The sequence below is a fragment of the Terrapene carolina genome, unplaced genomic scaffold, assembly GCF_002925995.2.
Source record: "Terrapene carolina triunguis isolate 2854851 unplaced genomic scaffold, T_m_triunguis-2.0 Scaffold35022, whole genome shotgun sequence".
NCBI lineage: Eukaryota > Metazoa > Chordata > Testudines > Emydidae > Terrapene > Terrapene triunguis.
The window spans coordinates 2,129,732-2,152,663 of NW_020699373.1; the positions used below are offsets into that span (position 1 = coordinate 2,129,732).

Genomic DNA, 22,932 nt, shown 5'->3' on the forward strand with positions numbered 1-22,932 from the left:
TTTCTGTACAAGCCAGTATTCCTGAAGAAGCGTGCATCATGTACCTTCACGAACCACCCTGCACTGATGTCAGTGAAATGCCTACGATGATACTCAAGCACCTGCAATACCATAGAGAAGTATCCCTTTCTACTGATGTACTCCATCACAAGATGATCTGGGGCCAAAATGGGAATATGCGTGCCATCTATTGCCCTCCACAGTTAGGGAATCCCATTGCTGCAAAGCCATCCACTATTTCATGCACATTGCCAAGAGTTACTGTCCTTTGCAGCAGGATACAATTAATGGCCATGCACACTTGTGTTAACTCTGCCCCAACAGTGTACTTCCTGTCTACAAACTGATTTGCGACTAACTGGTAGCAGTTTGGAGTCACCAGCTTCCACACAGCGATCGCCATGCGCTTCTCCACCAAGAGGGCAACTCATTTTGGTGTCCTTGCGCTGTAGTGCTGGGGCGAACTCCACACAGTTCCAGGAAGGTGGCTTTCTGCATCCGAAAGTTCTGCAGCCACTGCTTGTCATCCCAGACCTCCATAATGATGCAATCCCACCACTCAATGCTTGCTTCCTGAGCCCAAAAGCTATGGTCCACTGTATGCAGCTGCTCTGTGAATGCCAAAAGTAATCCGGTGCTGTTTCTTTCCACGGCACACAGCAGGTAAGGCAAATCTGATTCCGGTTCAGATTGGGAGCTCATGATATACTGCCTGAGCATCTGCAATGTGTCCATAATAGTTATCACAACAATAGAGAACAGTGTGGGAATCCATCCTTTAAGACAGAGATGGGGGCACACAGTAAACAGGGGCAGTTGAAAAATGCCACAAAACGCAGTCAAAAGCACATGGAATGCTGGGATGGAAATAAACTTCATCAAGGAACATTGAGCCCGCACCCCTGATGCACTGCAATCCACTCCGCCTTCCCACAAGTCCTAGCTGCAGAAGATGGCGAGTAGCACAATGGGATAGCTACCACAGTGTACTGCTCTGACCGTCGATGATAAAGTTCCAAGTGTGGATGTGCTCTACCAACAGAGGGAGCGTAGTGTGAACATGCACTAGTGATGTACCATATATACTTGTTCATAAGCTGAATTTTTTTTAGTAAAAAAGGGAAGCATAAGAGAAGGGGGTCGGCTTATGAACGGGTATAGAGAGGGAGAGGTGGGACACAGCCCCTCTCCCCAACAGAGGCAGCAGAGCCGAAGGGAAGAGGTGGGGCCAGAGTCTCTCCACTTCTGGCCACGCTGCTCTCCCCCCAGCCTCCGAAGCAGCTGCAGCTCCAGCTCCGGGGCTGGCAGGCTACGGCTACGCCGCCTGGCCCAGCCCGCCGGAGCAGGTTCCGGCCAGGCCAGAGACCTCCTCCCCTGACCTGCCCCAGCTAAGGTGGGAAGGGATGGGATGGGGAGAGTGTGGGGGTCCCGGGCTAGGGGTGGGGTCATGTAGGGTGTAGTCACAGGGGTTACTCCCCTGACCCCCAGCTTCTCCCCCCCAAAAAATTTCCCCATCAGTTGCTGTCCCGGCCTGTCAGGGTAAGCAGCTGGCGGGCCGGGACACTTTGTTTACTTGGGTTTACCTCCGTGCCTGCGGACGCTCGAGGTAAACAAACCATCTCAGCCCGCCAGCAGCTTATCCTGATGGCCCAGGAGCCAAAGTTTGCTGACTCCTGATTTATAGGGTCGGCTTATGAATGAGTCATAACAATTTTCCTTTTTTTTTTTTCCCCGTGGGGGGGGGGGGGGGGAGAGAGGTCGGCTTATAAACGACCTGGCTTACGATCGAGTATATATGGTAATTATGGTGTTTTGATCGTTTGCATAACTTTTGTCAACAAAACTCTGGCCTAATTCCAGTAGGATATTGATTAATATGGGAAAAAATTGTTTATCAAAACATGGATCATTTTTATTAGGTCAATATACGTTAATTAGGGTAGTCAGAGATCTTAGCCTTCACTAGCAGTGATCTACCCTATTCATCTTTATTTACATCTAGAATTTGTAAATTGAATTTTTTGTGAAACAACACTGCTACACCTTTGGCTGAGGAAAATTATTAAAACACTCCTTCCTCCATGCAACCTCTCCTAAGTTTCTCTACCTTTAAATGATCATGGTAGCTTTCCTATAAGAAGATAATATCCGCTGTCAGTGGGTTTAGATTCTTTCTTGGGTATTCACCCCTTTGATGTTCAAGAAAACACAATTTATACTATTAGCCATAAGGAGGACGCAAGTCAAACATCTCTTTATCAGGCAGCTGAACAGTATCAGTAGTTAGGTCACTGTTAGTTCCACATCTAGGAAAAGTATATCTGGGTCCCCCTGACACCCCGGGGACATGAAGGGGAGGAATAAGGGTAGAAGATAAAGCGAACCAGGCAAGGAAAAAGATAGGCATAATGTTGGGAAAAGATAGAAAAACAGAGAGCGGGAATGAAGTCATCAGAAATGACCAAGGATACCTTACAAAATATATGACAAACATCCAAACTGAAGTAGGACTTAAGTCCAGGAGGTAGTTACAAGGGGGTAGTCTCATCACTTACTACCCCCACCCCCAAAATATCCATTTGGGGTATAACTGGATTCCCTGTAACTTTATAAGGAAAACGGTTTCATATCAATGGAGGCATGATTTCTGCACCATTCACCAAACAAACAAACAAAAAACCACAAGGGGGGGGACTGCTAGTGTCTAAATTTAAGAACAAGATTCTGATGGATATATGGGAAAGTTATACAAGTTGTTTAAATAATCTTATTCTAATATAACTAGATTACTTACAGGTACAGGTTCATTACCAGAACAGTTCTGCCTAATCTTTGCCCTCTAGAGCCTTGACCATGCTGGATTATAGTGTGAACGCCATTGCCCAATGGTTAGATCAGTAATGTCAATCAACAAAACATTTCAACTCATTTCATTAAGAAAAAAAAAACACTAAAGAAGAGAACCTGAATGAATATTATTTAAAGAAAACTGACCCTCATAACATTCTCAATAATTTGGTGAATCATAACCAGCAATAGTAATTATTCTTGGATAGGATTCCTTTACAGCTGGGGAACTGAAAGGATATATCATTAAATTGAAATCTTCATTACATTGTTTACATATGGTATAAGTGTACATTTAGGGCAAATGGATTGAGTATTTCCAGGTTTACTATAAACTCAAAATCTGGGAAACTAAATGGGGATAAAACAAAGTAAAATAATTGATGGAGGGGATGGGGAAGATGAAAAAGAGGGGTGGGGGTGCTAGAGAAGGTACCAGGATGGATAGTGCCTTAGACAGAAAACGAAGTCAAACTTCTCTATTGAACTTTGCCAATTCAAGAGTGTAAAAAGTCTCCAGGTCCAGTTAAGTGATTTGCTTGGTATCAGGATCCCAAAGATGGATTTGGTTCCGGAACACTACAATTATGAGTGTACATAAGTGGTGGGCAGTGGTGTAGGGTAAACGCAAGTAAAGCAAATGTGCCAACATTGTTACAGTGTTGCCAAAGTTAAGAGCTAAATTCCAACACTGGACTGAATTCCATAGTGACTGAATAAAGTATATTTGTTTTAATGTATCCCAGCTGTATCTTCTGTGGGGGTTTTCTGCAGTAGTGAGGATCAGACACTTTTCAACTTCCTCTCCTATCAAAAAACTAAGCATCTTACCCTCGTTTTTAACTTTCAAACTATCAGGGAAGGAAATAAAGTAGTCTAACCCAACCTTTTGTCTAAGGTCCTTGATCTATTGAATTTAGTCATCTTTCCCACCACATCTTTGGTGTAATATGGAAAAATCATCAGCTTTTCCTTTTCATGTTAGGGCTTTTTAAAGAATGAGTTTCTTAATATATTATTTTAAACATCTTACAGTTAAGGCCTGGGGCTTTGCATTTGGAGGGGTTTTGGTGCAAGAGAGGTGTGGGCTCTCTCAATATCTACATTCTGATCAGGGGGAAGACACAAAAGCTCTAGCAGCATAGTGGATAAAAATTCCAGAGGCCTCCCTTTTTCCATCTCCTCTGGAAGACCCACCAATTCTCAGATTGTTTCTCCTTGATCTTCCTTTGAAATCATTAACCTTTTCCTACAGTGCTTTAATAGCCATTTCCTGTTGCTTTGAGATTATATTCATGGTACTCACTGTGTCTTTTAGCAAGGAGAGTCTATTCTCAGCTTCCCCGTAGTCTTGATTCCAAGCTTTGCAAATTAGCTTGATGTGTACTAGTAATATGTTTGATCTCAGTTATATCTTGTGATATTTTTCTCAAGATGTCCATTCTCTTGAGATTTGTTTTAACCAGTCCATAATTTCATCTAGTCTCAAAGTGGTAGACTCTCCTGGCTGCAGGAGGGCCGTCTGACAACCTCTGTTTTTTAGGATTTTGTGGAAATGTTACAGACAGTGTGAATCCTCCTATTATTATTATTATTAATAGTCTTATTCCTCTTTTTTGGTAGGCAAGTTTCAGATTTCTATTATAGGACTTTCATGCACAAGACTTTTGTCAGCACACAATTTTTATTCTGATATTTAATAAATGTGTCAGGGCAAATTTAAAAAGCATCTATTGAATGGAAAACTTCTGGCATTCTTTGGTTTTCCATCAAAAGTAGAGTTAACTGTGCAGCTTGTGAAGAATATCTCTGCTCTTTACATTATCACTTTTGGAAAGGATAGGGACTGTGGCTGGTCTGGATGTATATATAGTAACACGTAAGGAGTACATTCCTTGACGCCGTCTCCAGAATATCAAATTTGATTCATTTCATGGAACATGTGGGACAGCCCCTTTCTGGATTTTGGGGCAGCCTGAATCTGCTGCCTATTAGGCTACCTAAGGTCATGGCTCTTCTGAGCATACATATGGGTGCAAGCATCAAACAGCAGTTAGCTATATACATTTAACTGGTAATGTTCAAGTGTAGGTGGAAGCTAGAGGATTAAGTAAGGAGGAAGTATGCTTTATTATTACTTATTTATATCACTCAATAGATGTGCATGGTGATTCACAGAACAAAGAGACAGATTCCCCGTCCAGAAAAGCTTACAATATAAAGAACAGAGGAACAAGAGTGGTTGTTTGAACTTGGGAAAGTGATTGCATAAGTGGGAGGACAAGAGTGTTATATGGGCCACATGGGAAGCTAGCATTGGAGTCTTGGTGGTTAAAATTTTTATGTTACTAATCATTTTCATATGTTTAGAGCTATAACTTTATAAAAGAGCTTGAAGAACTTTGTTCTGAGATGGACTTGAGAGGAACGAACGCATGGGGAGCAGCATGAAAAAAAGCACGTAAGTGGCTGTGCGAGAAGAATATAAAGTTGGCACCCAGATTAACAATTTGCATTGTGCAAAAGGATAATAAGCACAGCTGATGATTATATATGCTAAAGATTATGATAAATTAAGAATTAATTTAGCAGGTACACTATTTTTAATTCATTTCACTGCACAGCAGTAGGTATAATGTCAATGTGTTAAATGTGTGTCACATTTCCCATGGCCTCAAAACTGTTCTACAAAACCTGCAACTATACTCTCAAAACAAATAATTAGGTGAATAAATGCAAAGCAGATGTGACTTAATTTTACATGTGCAGTTTTGGGGGCAACCAAATAATTGTTCCTCAAATTGTCAGTTCACAATGAAGATACTTTTAAAAAAATATTTTCTGTTGCATAAAAATAACCTTAAAATGAAATTGACTAGAAATTAACTATGAACAAAAGTGAACGTGACTGTATTTTCATTTGCCAATCTTGAGAAAAATGAAAAAACCCATAGCATAAGAAGTAAAACGTAAATTATTTTAAATCCTTTCATTTATAAAAGTTAAGAGCAGGAAAGGAAATTTGCTTTTTTAAAACAGTGATATCTAACAGTGTAGCATACTGTGAAAGGGACAAAAACAGTGGGCACATTAAGTCTCTTGCATTAAAGAACAGCTGTGCAAAGGACCCCAAAATGTGGCCGCTTTTTGTCACAACTATGACAAACATAAATCAGCAGCATCCACTAATGATGATGTCCTTCTGCCTCTCATTCACATTTCCATTAGAAACACCGTTTTACTAATACCTTTTTCATTTGGGTAGAAATTTTGATTTTGGGTGAAACTTTGTATTAAGTTTTGAGATAAGAAGCCAGTGTCTTTTTTTGGTAAAGAGAATTTAGTGCCAGGAAGATCAAAGGTGGCCAAGTGATGGCCCTGGAGACTGAAGTACTCAGTTTATTCACAGAATAGGTACAACAGCAGTGCCAGTGTAAGTTTCCTCATACTACCTGCTAATGTTCTTTCACCCTTAGAGGACGTCAGGGCTGAACTGTAGCTCATGCAATAGGCCCATTCAATCCTTGGCCTCTGCTGAGAATATAAACAAAGGTGCCAATTGTGATGGTAGTTTTTGTGATTTGGATACTGGCCCACTAGGAATCATCTAAGGGCTATCAGCTGTTCTCCCCCATTTCCCTGCTTGTAACTTTTTGGACTGATGTATTATTTAACATGTGCTATATTACATCAAAAATCCATTTCTAAGTATTTCCATGTAACGCATGGCTCATCAAAAAAGTGGCAACAGAGTCAAAGGGCTGTCTAATAATGACTATATTATTATGAGAACATATAAAACACACATTCATTAAAATTATTGAATCTGCATTGTTGTGTCATTCTCATCAATTATGATTTTTAAAGTTACGTATTCACATGTTTAAATACCATTATTAAACATATAATGAAAGAAGCATACTTTTGAAATCTCCATCCCCAAATGTCAGTGGATAAGCTCCTGGCTTTTCAATCTTGTACATTTCTTCTATAAAAATGATTTTGCAATCATTTATTACGTCTTCTGGGCCTCTGGGGAGGGAAAAAAAAAAGTATATTTAATTTTGTTTCTTTGATTCCTGTTGCTATAATTAATAAACCTTGAGGAAGAGCTATAGCTAATAATCAGTGCCAGTTCTGATTTTAAAAATCCATAGAATGTTGGACTGTGGTTGTATTTACTTATTGCTCATTTTAAGCTGTCACAACCATTACATGCAGCACTGAATAATTTGGTCTAAACTGACAATAATAATTCAACATAACTATATAACTTTTAACAAAGTCAAAACAATTAATAATTTACATCAGCACAAGGTAAATTAAATAAGCTAAGGAGTATTATCATATTGCAGATCAGCTAGTGCAAATATCAAAGGCAGCAACTGATATTTCATTCGTTGAATGTATTTTTTTTTTTTTTTTAGTTGTTTCTCAAACAGTTTTGTTATCCAAAGTTAGCAACAGCAGACCAGGCAAAAGCAAAAGCTTGCAATGGCAGACCAGGCAAAATCCAAAACACTCAAGGGGCATTATACATTATAGCAAACCTAAAAGAATCCTTATTGGCAATGATATAATAAAATTATACTGTTAGCAGTGACAATGAATAGTGACTTATAACTAGTGTAATAATATGCACTACTGAACTTAAAAGGGAAGAAAAATAATATGGTAAATAGTTTAAATTCTCTTTGTACAAAAATCCTTTCATACGTTTTCAGTGTCTAAATAGTCAAGTTTCTTTTAAGTTTCACTTTAACGCTGACTTCCTTGGATTTCTAAATGTTTCAGAAAACTAAGGCCCCAAATCCAGCAAGAACACATACAATATGTACTTTACATATTCTTACACCCTTGACCTCAGTGGGACTTTTTTGACAGTGTCACAGTGCACAAACTCCCAATGGTGCACAGCTAGTACTTCAAAGAACAAAACACTCATGTTAAATGAGGTGATGGAGGGCATTAATGAGGAGTAAAGATAAAGATTTTAATCTCATACCTCCTACTCCACTTAATTTTCCCACTCTCCCAACTGATTTTAACTGCCAAGGGTGACTGACAGAAAACTTTAGTCCCTCACCTTGCCAAGATGTCTTTTCAGCTGCTGTTTGTGGATCTCTTGCCACTTTAAATTTTACAATATAAAACTAAATTAGGACTTGTTCACAGCATTACCAATTTAGAGGCAAATCCTGCAAGTACTTACTACTGAGCATAGTCCCATTGACTTTAGTGGGCTACACCTATTAAGTGGTTACAGAATCAAGCTGTTATACCCAAGATGGCAAGTTAGTTTCCTAATTGTAATTTTTATTTCTCATTATTGAGGGCATCCACTGATCTGGACATGACTTTATATATTAGACCCGCTCATTCCATCAGTGTGGAGGAAACCTGTGCTCCCTACCCCCATCAGAGTTTAAACTCCCTCTGCTGGACTGCTGCAGCACCATATTCTGATCCCAGAAGAGGACATCCAAAACTGAAACTAAATAAACAACTTGGTAGAAAAATTTAACAATACTGTAGACAGGATTATTAGAATTAAAAGAACAACGCATTTTAATCAAGAACATGGTGATGTGTGTAGGGAGAGTTTATTCAGACATGGGAAGGTCCTTTCCATGAAAGGAAACTACATTATACTGACTAGACATTACCTATAGGAATGATCTCTTATAGTTTCTACTTCCTGTGGGAGCAAAAGAAACAAATACAAGTTGACATTTTTCTAGAGGGATTCATAGCAATGGACAATGTATGTATTCATATAATTTTAGTAATTTTAATTATATTTGCTCGCCTGGTTTAGCTTCAATGAAGCCAAGAATACCAAAAGCTCAACAAAGGGGAAAAAAATTATTATAGTGTTTAGGAAAGGAATTGCAAACTTCAAGCAGCCACACTGCAAGTGTCAAAGTATAAAGTTTTATGGTTCTCTGTCCAAAATTCTGAAGAACCTTTTGCAGAGTAACTTTGATGCTTCCAACAGGCATCTCAGTTGCTGTTTTGCTTGTCTGGTATACATTCACTCTGAGCCAAATAGAAACTGAGTATTGAGGCCCTGAAGCACTGTTTGAGACCTCCTATGAAAAACAAACAACGGTAGCGGACTTTCACCACTGTCAGACAGATTTTAAAGCCCATTTCATACCAAAAGTGTGACATTCTTTTCTTACTGATACTTGAATGTAGGGCAAAAAAAGAGGAATGAAACAGATGGATTTAATTTGAATTCTGTTCTTTTTTGGTTTTGTATAAGATCAGGAAATGGATTAAGTACCATCTTTTCAAGGAAGAATTGAAAATGGGTTTTTTAATTGAAAAAACTCCCAGTTCAATAACTCTCCTGCCTGAAAGTAACTGCTATGAGGAAACAAGGAGAGGCTTCCAGTCTAGGATTAAAAGGGGAGTTTTGTATGGTTCTGCTGAACCAGGCTGAAAGTGCCACGGCAAAGGTCTGCACTAGAAGTAATTGTAGCAGAGCTCCAATTTTGTGGCTCCTCAGAAGTCTCCGTGCACATGGAGCACCTTTTAACATGCAGATTAGTCAATTTACTCATCACCATAATGCAGTACAACAATCAGAGAGAAGCAACTCAATGGGTAGCTTCATTTGGAAAAGAAATAATGACCTGGAAGCGGATTCCCTTAGAGGGAGAAAGATTTCTCTCATTGCTGCCCATTTTTTAAAAAACATTTTTATCCATTTAGATTTAAAATAAGAGAAGCTTTTCCAAGGATCTAGGTGCCCTAGTAAGTCATTACAGATACAATACAGTAACTCCTTGCTTAACGTTGTAGTTATATTCCTGAAAAATGTGACTTTAAGCGAAACAATGTTAAGCAAATCCAATTTCCCCATAAGAATTAACGTAAATGGAGGGGGGGGGGGGAAGTGTTAGGTTCCAGGGAAATTTTTTTCAGACAAAAGACATTATATATTTTACACACACACACACACACACACACACACACACTATAAGTTTTAAACAAACAATTTAATACTGTACACAGCAATGATGATTGTGAAGCTTGGTTGAGGTGGTGAAGTCAGAGAGTGGAAGAGGGTGGGATATTTCCAAGGGAATGCCTTACTGCTAAATGATGAACTAGTACTCAGCTGAGCCCTCAAGGATTAACACGTTGTTAATGTAGCCTCCCACTCTACAAGGCAGCACAAATGGAGGGAGGGAAGACAACATGGCAGACAGAGACAGAGACACACACCCTGGGTGAGAGAGAGAGAGAGAGAGAGAGAGATGTGCATCGCCCCTTTAAGTACGCTGACCCCACTCTAAGTACATTGCCTTTTTAAGTAGATCAGCAAGTAGAGACACCAGCTGCTGCAAGCAAGCTCCCTCCATCCTGAGCCCTGTCGTGTCCCCCCCGCTCTATGGAGATGGGGTAAGCGGGGTGCAGGAGCAGGGGGACATCCTGACATTAGTACCCCTCTTTCCCCCACCCCGCACAGCAAACAGGAGGCTCCTGGAAGCAGCTCCAAGGCAGAGGGCAGGAGCAGCACATGGCAGTGCGGGGATGGACAGCTGAACTGCCCGGCAATTGATAGCCTGCTGGGCGGCTGCCGCACAGGGAACTTAGGGGAGCTGCCGGTCCACCCTGGTTCCAAGACCCCACCAGATAGCTCCAACGGGCTGCTCTTTCTGCAAGCAGTGGACAAAGCAGGCGGCTGCCAAACAACGTTATAAGGGAGCATTGCACAACTTTAAACGAGCATGTTCCCTAATTGATCAGCAACGAAACAACGTTAACCGGGACAACTTTAAGTGAGGAGTTACAATGAAATCCTAGCAGCATCTATGTAATCATTTCAACAGGAACTCAGACAGACACATACAGCAACTCTTTTTCCCCGACATCACTCTTACAGGAAGCATGCCCTCTGCCACACACACACACACACACACACTCTCTCTCTCTCTCTCTCTCTCACTTTTGCAGCATGCCAATTAAGGTCACTAAATTCAGGCTATTTCAGACAAAGAGAGCAAGTTTCACAGCCTTGACAGAGAACCTCTTTTATAATGAGCGGGATCCAGCTCAGGTGCTCCGGCTGGCTATAGTTGTGGTAATATAGCACAGGGAAAGAGGCGATCCTTCAGGTAGAACTTAAAGCTAGGACTACAATGGATGAGTTCATAGTACTGAATTGGTTCTCTAATTGCACTACCAGAGGCAGAACGTCTGGCCGAAAGTGACTTGACCCAAGCCCCAGAGGTTTCATGGAAGCATTTGACCTACCTCCAGTATTTTCAGGAACAAAAACAAAGCCCAGATTTCTCAGATTAGAGGCAGGTCCCCCAGAACCTAAGCTCATTGTGGTGGAATGAGCATATCTAAACCACAAATAAGGTCTAAAACAGTGAATGTATCTGTATGAAAACTATTATTAATAGGACAGCTGGGTTACTAGGTGATGGGAGAAAGGAGAAGAGAGGGAAGGTTCTCTCATGGATTGGTAACTGGTTAAAAGATAGGAAACAAAGAGCAGGAATAAATGGTCAGTTTTCAGAATGGAGAGAGGTAAATAGTGGTGTCCCCCAGGGATCTGTACTGGGCCCAGTCCTATTTAACATATTCATAAAACAATCTGGAAAAAGGGGTAAACAGTGAGGTGGCAAAATTTGCAGATGGTACAAAACTACTCAAGATAGTTAAGTTCCAGGCAGACTGCGAAGAGCTAAAAAAGGATCTCACAAAACTGGGTGACTGGGCAACAAAATGGCAGATGAAATTTAATGTTGATAAATGCAAAGTAATTCACATTGCAAAACATAATCCTAACTATACATATGCAATGATGGGGTCTAAATTGGCTGTTACCACTCAAGAAAGATCTTGGAGTCATTGTGGATAGTTCTCTGAAATCATCCACTCAATGTGCAGAGGCAGTCAAAAAAGCGAACAGAATGTTGGGAATCATCCAGAAAGGGATAGATAATAAGACAGAAAATATCATATTACCTCTATATAAATCCATGGTACACCCACATCTTGAATGCTGCGTGCACATGTGGTCGCCCCATCTCAAAAAAGATATACTGGAATTGGAAAAGGTTCAGAAAAGGGCAACAAAAATGATGAGGGGTATAGAACGGCTTCCGTATGAGGAGAGATTAATGAGACTGGGACTTTTCAGCTTGGAAAAGAGGCGACTAAGGGGGGATATGATAGAGGTCTATAAAATCATGAGTGGTATAGAGAAAGTAAATAAGGAAGTGTTATTTACTCCTTCTCATAATACAAGGACAAGGGGCCACCAAATGAAATTAAAAGGTAGAAGGTTTAAAATAAACACAAGAAAGTATTTTTTCACGCAACGCACTATCAACTCTAAAACTCCTTGCCAGAGGGTGTTGTAAAGGCCAATACTATAACAGGGTTCAAAAAGGAGCTAGATAGATTCATGGAAGATAGGTCCATCAATGGCTATTAGCCAGAATGGGCAGGAATGGTGTCCCTAGCCTCTGTTTGCCAGAAGCTGGGATTGGGTGACAGGGCATGGATCACTTGATGATAACCTGTCTGTTCATTCCCTTTGGGGCACTTGCCATTGGCCTCTGTCAGAGGACAGGATACTGGGCTTGATGGACCTTTGGTCTGACCCAGTATTGCTGTTCTTATGAGAAGAGGTCCACATAATCCAGTAAACATTATCCTTCTATTAGAACATAAGAATGGCCATACTGCGTCAAACCAATGATCCATCTAGCCCAGTCTTCTATCTTCTGACAGTGGCCAATGTCAGATCCTTCAAAGGGAATTAACAAAAAAGGGCAATCATCAAATGATCTGTCCCGTCATCCAGTCCCAGCATCTGGCAGTCAGATGGGGACACCAAGAGCATGGGGTTGGCTAATAGACATTGATGGACCAATCCTCCATGAATTTACCTAATTCTTTTTGAGCTCAGTTATAGTTTTGATCTTCACGACATCCCCAGGTTATTCCACAGGTTGGCAGTGTGTGGTGTGAAAAAAATACTTCCTTATATTTGTTTTAAACCTGCTGCCTATTAATTTCATTGGGTGACTCCTGGTTCTTGTGTTATGTGAAGGGGTAAATAACAATTCCTGATTTCTTTTCTCCATACTGTTCGTGATTTTACACACCTCTATCCTTAGTCGTCTCTTTTCTAAGCTGAATAGTCCCACTATTTTCAATCTCTCCTTATATGGAAGATATTCCATACTATTAAATCAATTTTGTTGCCCTTCTCTGTACCTTTTACATTTTTAATATATCGTTTTTGAGATGGCGGCACTAGAACTACACGCACTATTCACAATGTGGGCATGCCATGGATTGATATAATGGCATTATGATATTTTCTGTCTCATTATTATGGTTAAGACTTTGTCAGTTATTTTTAGTAAAAGTCATGGACAAATTGTGGGCAATAAACAAAAATTCATGGAAACCCGTGACCTGTCTGTGACTTTTAGTAAAAATAATTGGGGAGGGGGAGGGAGAAAGGAAGGCTGACAGGGAGATGACTAAAGTACAAGTGGGGAAGGAGGGATGAGAGCCCAAGCCCCACTGGGGGAATAAGGTGGGGATATCCAGCACCTGCTGCCGCAGCGGAGAGCACCAGGGGTCCCCACTGCAGCCCTGGCAGCTAGGAGCTTCGGGGCCTTCGCTGGCTGAGAGTGAAGCGGAAAATGTCACAGAGGTCCCTGGAAGTCACCGAATCCATGACCTAATCTTATCCTTACTCGTTATCTATCCCTTTCCTAATGGTTCCTAACTTTGTCAGCTTTTTTGACTACTGTTGCACATTGAGCTCATGTTTTCTGCGAATGACTCCAAGATCTCTTTCTTGAGTAGTAACAGCCCTGAATTTTGTTTGTATAGTTGGGATTATATGTTTGCCAACATGCATTACTTTGCATTTATCAACACTACATTTCATCTGCCATTTTGTTGCCCAGTCACCCAGTTCTGTGAGATTCCTTTGTAAATCTGCAGTGTCTGCTTTGGATTTAACTATTTTGAGTAATTTTGTATAATCTCCAAACTTTGCCACTTCATTGTTTATCCCTTTTCCAGATCATTAATTAATATGTTGAACAGCACTAGTTCCACTACAGATCCGTGGGGGGCACCTATATTTACCTCTCTCCATTCTGAAAACTGACCATTTATTCCTACCCTATCTTTTAACTAGTTACTAATCCATGAGAGGACCATCCCTCTTATTCCATAACTGCTTACTTTGCTTAAGAGCCTTCCGTGAGAGACCTTCTCAAAGGCTTTCTGATGGTCCAAGTACACTATATAAATTGGATCACCTTTATCCACAGGGTTGTTGACCCCCCCCCCCAAGAATTCTAAGAGACTAGTGAGGCATGATTTCCCTTTACAAAAGCCATTATGGTGTTTTTAAAAAGTTTCCATGCAGCTTGCAGGCATTTCACTCTGGTGACAGTTTTAATTTCCACTTAACTAGCTTCCTTATTTTTGTGTAGTTCCTCTTTCTGAAGTTAAATGCTTCTGTGGTGGGCTTCTTTGGGATTCTCCCCCTCCCCCATAAGGATGTTAAATTTAAATATTATTATGGTTGCTATGGCCAAGCAGTTCAGCTCTATTCACCTGGTGGACCAGATCCTGTGCGCCATTTAAGATTAAATCATGAATTGCCTCTCCCATTGTGGGTTCCAGGACTAGCTGCTCCAAGCAGCAGTCATTAGTGGTGTCTAGAAACTTTAGTTCTACATCCCGTCCTGAAGTGCCATATAGCTAGTCAATATAGGGACAGTTGAAATCCCCCATTATTAATTATTATTATGATTGAGTCTTCTATTTTTAATCTCCCTGAACATTTCACAACCACCATCCTGGTCAGGTGGTCAGCATATATCTTATTGCTATACTCTTATTATTCAAGCACAGAATTTCTATAGAGATTCTAGGATACCATGTGATTCATTTAAGATCTTTCTATATTTGACTCTATGCTCTCTTTCACCGATAGTGTCCGTCTCCCACCAGCACAACCTGCTCTGTCATTCATATATATTCTGTACCTAGATATTACAATGTTCCACTGATTGTCATCATTCCACCAAGTTTCTGTGATGCCTATTATATCAATATCCTCATTTAATACCAGGCACTCAAGTTCACCCATCTTAATATTTAGACTTCTAGCATTTGTATACACTCACTCATAAAATTTGTCACTTTTTAATTGTCTACCTTCATGTGAGGTAATTGAATAGGACTCCCTTTTATTTGACTGTATCTCTTCAGTTTCTTCCACTACTTTACCAACTTCTATCCTCTCCTCTTTACCAGGATATAGAGAATCCTGTTAATAGATCATCCCCTATGGGATGTCTCTGTCTGACCCATGTGCTCCTTCACATCCGTCAGCTTTGCCCCAGCCCTTAGCTTAAAAACTCCTCTACACCCTTTTTAACTTTATATGCCAGCAATCTGATTCCATTTTGGTTTAGGTAGAGCCCATCCTCCTTCTGGGAAGAAGTTGCTTGGATTTTTGATAACATTTGACATGGCCAAAAAGAGAGAGAAAGAGATCCTTGTCAAGGTTATAAATTATAGCTCTGAAGATGGCCACAGAGTGAAGTATTTCTCTTGGGGAAGACTGTGGTTTCAGGAAGACGACTGGTAACATGATAGACTGATGCAGATGGAATTCCAAGAACGCCTTGGGGATGAACTTGGATTGCAGTCTCATCACCACTTTGTCCCTGTGAAATTACATGTACAGTGGCATACAGGCTTGCTGAGTCTCTATGCTGACATGATAGTAAGGTGGTATAATGAACACTGCAATAGTTGTTCACAGGCAGACTCCATAAACCACAGGAGAACCAAATAAAAGTCCCACATTGGAGTCAGGTCTTTAAGTGGGAAGCAGGCATGAAGAAGGCCCTTCATTAATCTTGATTCTGAAGCGTGTAAGAAACCTGAATGTGATCACCTGCTGCCAGGTGAACTTAGAGAGCTAAATGCCAGTCCTGCAGTTGCCTCTTTCAGGAGCAACACACAGGGCAGAATGTTTGAAATCTGGGCTTTAACTGGACTCACATTAGTTTGGGCTGCCCATATGAAAAACATTTTCCATTCTGAAGAATTGGTATTTCTACTAGAAGCCTTCCTGCTCTGTATAAGAATCTCTTGCAGCTGTTGGGAGCACTCCCTGTCAGCAATGCTCATCCATATAGCATCCAGGCCATCAGGTGCAGTGACTGCAGGTCTGGATGCAGTATCTGACTCTGGTTCTGAGTCACTGCTGTCTGAGCAAGAGGAAAGGTGTGTAGGTGATAGACCTATGATAGGTACCCAGCCAGACAGCTAAAGCTATCTCAGCCCATCCGAGGCTATCATGGTAAGAGTAGCTTTGCCCTGTCTAATCTTGGATATTATCCTGCGAGTGAGGGGGACTGTTGGAAAGGCATAGGAGGCCTCGAGATCACCAAAGAAGAAAAGCATCTGGCAGAGATTGTAGGCTCTTGCTTCCCCTGGAGCAGACAGTCTTGCATTTGGCATTCTCTACCATGGCAAATAAGTTTATGGATGGGGTCCCCCCTCGTTGGAATACTTGATCTGATATGGATTTCCACAGCAAGCACTCCTGGTTAGTTACTGTTTTTCTGCTCAAGAAGTCAGCAAGGTCCTTCCTGATTCCTGGAGGATGAAGAGCCGGTGGTCTCACCCTGTGTCAACAGTGATATTTCCAGAACTTGATGGCATCCCCCATTATTTGATATAGTGCATTCCTGGCATATTGTCCAGCAGAATCTGCACTACAGAGTTCCACAAAACAGGCAGGAATGTTATGCAGGCTAACCTGATGACCTTCTGCTCTAATATGTTAATGTGTAACCTCAGATCATCCAGGGACTCATAAACCTTATATTTGGAGGTGATTCAGGTGGTCAACCCAGCCTTTTCCAGAAGCATCAATAACAGGTGTCATTACGAGGAAGGGGCTTGAAAAAGACCCTTCCTCACATTAAAGGGCTGCAGGCATCTGGTAAGTACTCACAGGACTTGGGACAGGAGAGACAGTAATCTGTTCACATGATGTTTAGATGGAGGAATACACTGTCATTAGCCAGCATTATAATCACCACAGACAGTCTGGCAATCAATGTCACACATACATACATGCAAACATGTGTCCTATTAATCCCAGGCATATGCAAACCATTGTGGAAAGTTTCATCCTTATGTCATGTATGAGTGACTGAAGGAACGTGACTCTATCCTCTAGTAGATATGCTCATGTTGACTGAGTCAAATAGGGCACCAGTAAGTTCTACTGGCCAAGATGATGTGGCAGACCATTTTTTGTAGTTCATCTGGAATCCTAATTGAGACACCCGGGAGAGGACTTCCTCTAGAGCTATCTTGGTCTTGTCCAGCCTGTATTCCTGAGAAATCTCTTCTATAGCTCATAGATAGCACAACAAAGCCACTTCTGTCTGTAAAAGGTCTTGTGAAAGAGGGAGAAGGAAGAGCGATGGGGAAGGGGTAAGGAAAGTCACCTTCCAGTTCTTATCTCCGGCACCCATCTGTCAGTCATGTCTGACCAGGCCCAGTGAAATGGGGCAAGACTGCTTCCAAAATAAGTGCTCCAGAGACTACTCCTGGTGCAGCTCTTGAACAAGCAGTCAAATGTACTAGTTGATGGGTTTAATAGTCCCTCACACTTCTTGTTTATGAGGGTGATTCTGGGCAATTTTTATACTGTGGCAAGTGTGAGTGAGATCATTCAAAGAGCAGTATCAGTATTACTAATAAAACAGCATCCAATTAAAAGAATGTGTGTGTTCTTCTCTGGTGATAGAACAGAACCACTGCAAACAATTGATATATCATCTTCATTATATTCTGTAGTCTCCAGAAATTTAAAGAATATAAAAGAAAAAGCAGCTCACCCAGACAGTTGTCTTGTGTAGAGCTTTTAAACAAGACGAGAGGAGGGAAAACACCGTAACATGTAAGTTTGTGCTCACTAATGAATAGAACCTTGTATTACCACATATAGTAGTGATTTGTGCCATCCGTATCTTTAGGGAACATGTAAATCTCCTTGTGGTACTTTCATGACAGCAATGTAATAAGAGCTGCAGTTACAAAAACAGGAAAGTCACTTCAATGGTGAAAGCAGGCACCAATGGAGTTTACTCCTAATAAATATTCTAGTCAGCTTTGTTTGGGTGAGTGGCCAAAAGGATAGCAGTGGCAGGAAGTTTATATAAACTGTCGGGGGGGGGGGAGAGGAACTGTTAACGACCTGAAACTGTTCTTCTTTGAAATGTGATGCAGACCTGTATTCTACATGGTGTGCATGCCCCGCACACTGGAGCTGAAGAGCTTTACCTAGCAGTACCTGCAGGGCGGTGCTCATGCCCTGCAGCAACAGCTCCGCCCCTGGCCATATAAGGGCAGTGTCACCCCAGCAGCCTCAGTTGCTTCACACCAAAAAACAGAAGTACAGACTACAATGCAGAGGGCGAGTCATGGAATATACATCACATCTCAAAGAACAATAGTAACAATGTCAACACAGAAAATGAAGCTGTACTTTGAATTGACAGGGTTGTTCCCTTTTGGATAATTCATAAATACATGCAATAATAAAAATAAATTGTAATAGAAATTGCTGGAATACAGTCATACTTAAGATAGCGTTGGCATATTTTTTTTAATAAATTTACCTTGAAAGAATATTCTGTTTAAGTTACTGGAAATTTTGTATTTAAAATGCCCTATTATGAGTAATATTAGTTGCAAATGGCTGTCAGTGGTACATTGGTAAACGCAGACATTTTAAATGCTTTAGTCCTACCAAAATAGAAGAACTCTGCTCAGCTAGTTATCCCTGAAAGGATATCACTTCTGTAAAAGTGATAGATTAAATAGTTATTGAGCTACATGGTCAACTTGCTTAGAAATTTGTGATTAATGTACACGTAAAAATTCATAGTCATCTAATTCTGTTACAAAATATTTTTAAACCAAAAAAGCAAACATTAAAACAACTCTCTCAGTTCTACATATTGTCTAAAATCAAGATGATGTCCATATCACTTTGTTTTTCTTCCTTTCCTCATTTACTATACTGTATATACAGTACATGCCATTTATTTTATGGAAAGTAAAAAATGAATAAAGAATTATAAAATTGAACTGAGTTCCTAGACAGCGACCCAGGCCACACGAAAGAAATGCTAATGGCAGTTTATCTACTCTCGCAGGTCAGCCACACACAGAGAAAGGTGCTAGTACTCTCTGCACTCTCCATTTATACCTTCAGGCCGCAAGAATACGATGGGGGCTAATTTAGCTACAACAAGTCAGGAAAAAGATCTTGGAGTCATCGTGGATAGTTCTCTGAAAATGTCCACGCAGTGTGCAGAGGCAGTCAAAAAAGCAAACAGGATGTTAGGAATCATTAAAAAGGGGATAGAGAATAAGACTGAGAATATATTATTGCCGTTATATAAATCGATGGTACGCCCTCATCTCGAATACTGCGTACAGATGTGGTCTCCTCATCTCAAAAAAGATATATTGGCACTAGAAAAGGTTCAGAAAAGGGCAACTAAAATGATTAAGGGTTTGGAATGGGTCCCATATGAGGAGAGATTAAAGAGGCTAGGACTCTTCAGCTTGGAAAAGAGGAGACTAAGGGGGGATATGATAGAGGTATATAAAATCATGAGTGATGTGGAGAAAGTGGATAAGGAAAAGTTATTTACTTATTCCCATAATACAAGAACTAGGGGTCATCAAATGAAATTAATAGGCAGCAGGTTTAAAACAAATAAAAGGAAGTTCTTCTTCACGCAGCGCACAGTCAACTTGTGGAACTCCTTACCTGAGGAGGTTGTGAAGGCTAGGACTATAACAGAGTTTAAAAGAGAACTGGATAAATTCATGGTGGTTAAGTCCATTAATGGCTATTAGCCAGGACGGGTAAGGAATGGTGTCCCTAGCCTCTGTCTGTCAGAGGGTGGAGATGGATGGCAGGAGAGAGATCACTTGATCATTGCCTGTTAGGTTCACTCCCTCTGGGGCACCTGGCATTGGCCACTGTCGGTAGACAGGATACTGGGCTAGATGGACCTTTGGTCTGACCCGGTACGGCCTTTCTTATGTTATGTTCTAAGAAGACTGGCCAAACACAAGTTGACTAGAAACTCCACTTGTGGCCATTATCTCTGGTGTGTGTAAAGTCAGGCTCATGCTAAAGAGAAATATGCTACATGCTGCTAGATATCAGTTACTGCAATGCAAAAACTCTGCTGGTTTTCATTGTAGTTCAAGAGATTTAGCCACAATTATCACATCTCAAATTTTTTTTTTACCACTTCATGTTCCAATAAAAAAAAGTTAAAAACTGTCTTACTTCTACAGGCATGATAACTTGAAAGTAAAACTGCTGAATCAACACAGTACAAATTCTACTACTGTATTCTAAACAAATAAATACATGTGAAGGATATAAGCAAACGGGATCACAGTGAAAAGGGGGAAAAAAATCTCCCGATCAGAGTCTACTATGAAATTTCAATTTATAGGCCTTCTAGCAATGGAACCATATTTAGACCTATGTTCGCTACAACAAATTAATTAATTTGGCAGTTGCTATAGTTACTGTCAGAGAGCTTCCTCAAGGTCAGCAAAGAAACACCCAAGGCCAGAAGGGTGAAATTCATACAAGATAAGAGATCAGTCATTGTTGGTTATGTATTATTAGCAAATCTGTGACACAAATGATTTATTAATTTATACAAAAATCTACTTTGTACTATAATGAAGTTCCAAAAAAATTATATATTGGCAAGAGCCAACAGGGTATGCTTTTTATTTTTGAACACACATTCAGGTAAAAATAGTCTGGATGAAATAAAATGTTCCTGATTCCTGCAAAGTGCAGAGGGGCTTTCAGGAGGTGCTTATAACTCTTAAAATTTGAAGCCTAATTTTGCTAATTATTATTTCATCTGTCTTGAAATAAAAAGTGCAATTACTCTATAGTCAATCAAAATGTGGCCTGAAAACATAAGTGTTTCTGTTATATTAAATGCCACAACCCAGGAGAAGGAATGGGCATGAATGGACCAAAACGAAGTGAGTAATCCTTCAGGAATGAAATGTATAAGCAAAAAAATCCACCATTCTGTTCTATTCTCTGTAGTATTGCCTTAAAGGACATTATCAGCCAGGGGTGGGGGTAAACAGCCACCATTTTGGGGCAAAACTAAACATGGCCCAAGTTATAATATTTAGATATCTTACTACCTTGATAGTGCACACGTCAACTAGTTAGATACCCAGCAGTATCATTTACAACTTCAAAATTGAATGCTGAGTTGATACCCCTTTTAAAAGTTTGGTCCTACAATTCTTTCATATCCAAAGTCAATTTAGAAATGGAATGGACGAGGAATATTTTAAGAATTTTTGGAAACCAGACATCATATTGCTAACAGGATGAGCGAACACTTCTGCTCTTTACCAAGCTTATCTCTCTGTATAGTACATAACTATAACGATCAGCCTGTCGCTGTGACATCTCATGGATGTCTAGCCATCAGCTAGAGACCAGCATGGCTAAAACAAAGCTCAATCTTCAATTCCAAAGCTTCCTTCTCTACCTTCCGTCTCAATCCCTGTGGACAACAGCACTACCCAGACCTGTAACCTAGGCCTCATCTTCCATTCAGACCTCTCTGTGGTCCTCTTTCCCAGGCTATATCTAAATCTTGTTGATTCTTTCTGCATAACAATTCTAAGATATGGCATTTCCTCCCTCCATTCAGCTAAAACTCTCATTCAGGCTCGCATTATGTTGCATCCTGATTACTGCACCATCCTTTCCCCTGACTAACAAATGTAATCTTGCCCCATTAATGATGCTGCTGCAAAGATCTTTCTCCTAGCTCCTTACTCTGACCATGTCCCCTCTCACTTGACAATAGTTGGGTGCCTAGTGCTCTGAGATCATTACCTATCACGCTTACTGACCAATACTGTTTCACTGTTTCCTTGTACACCTACATCTGTCTGTATCCACCAGCTGTTTCTTGTCTTATACTTAGATTGTAAACTCTTAGGGGCAGGGGCAGTCTTTTTATTCTATGTAGTACAGTGCCTAACACAATGGGGTGCTGGTACATGACTAGGGCTCCCAGGTAATACTATAATAAACATTATTATTATTAATATTAACTAGCCTTTCCTTTGTACTGTGTAAGTTGTCCTTTGTACTGTGTAAGTTGGCCAGAGAATGAGTTCTTTCACAAAAATAGTTAGTAGACTGTTCAAACCATGCTATTACTGCTAAACAACCTTTACAGTTATCCAGGAATACAGTTCCAGAAATAAAAAGAAAGCATCACCCTGATCTTTACCACATTCATTGCAAGTCATTTTTGGGTGTATTCTAATCTTGAGTAAGAAGCACTGCTGAAACTGAAACTACAGACAATCACATATGTGATAGGTTGAAAAAAACCTAAAAGGAAAATAAGATCAATCACACAAACATAAAAAAAGAGAATGCATCGGTAACGTAAGGTTTAATAAAGTTTAAGGTAAGATGTAACCACTATCTAGTTGCTATTCCATTTATAGTTAAAACTAAAACCTTAGCCTAACCTATATTTTAGACAACTCACAAACAATATTTGCCCAGTACAATGGTTTCCAAACTTTTTCTCCCGAAAGGGCCCCTTTGGCAAGTGTCTGTGGGGTTAGACTATGGTCCAGAATTTTAAAAGTATTCTAGAATCAAATTGTATATGAAGAGATTACACTGTATTGTATTCACTCAAATGTAATTATTTAAGGATCTTTAGAATTCAGTTAAGATCTCCTTGTGCCACAAAAACGTGAATGCAATGAGTTATGCAGTAAACTCAAAATTCTCAGGTTTGTAACCCCTAGTATATATGCTTACATGATACTGAAAAGCAGCTAAATAGGACATTGGGAAGGACCTCGAAAACATTTGCACAAGCTTTACAGCCAGACTTCCCCCCCCACACACACAGTTCCCTTTAAAATGTGGACTTT

General features: G+C 40.3%; 1 protein-coding gene across 1 annotated transcript in view; it reads right to left on the bottom strand.

The window, feature by feature from the left end:
• Positions 1-22,932, bottom strand: part of LOC112116424 (E3 ubiquitin-protein ligase UHRF2) — a 191,476-nt gene that overhangs the window by 74,601 nt on the left and 93,943 nt on the right. The window contains exon 5 of the mRNA XM_029914317.1: positions 6,770-6,879. Coding sequence (XP_029770177.1) covers positions 6,770-6,879 — 110 coding nt within the window. The remainder of the gene's footprint in view (positions 1-6,769; positions 6,880-22,932) is intronic.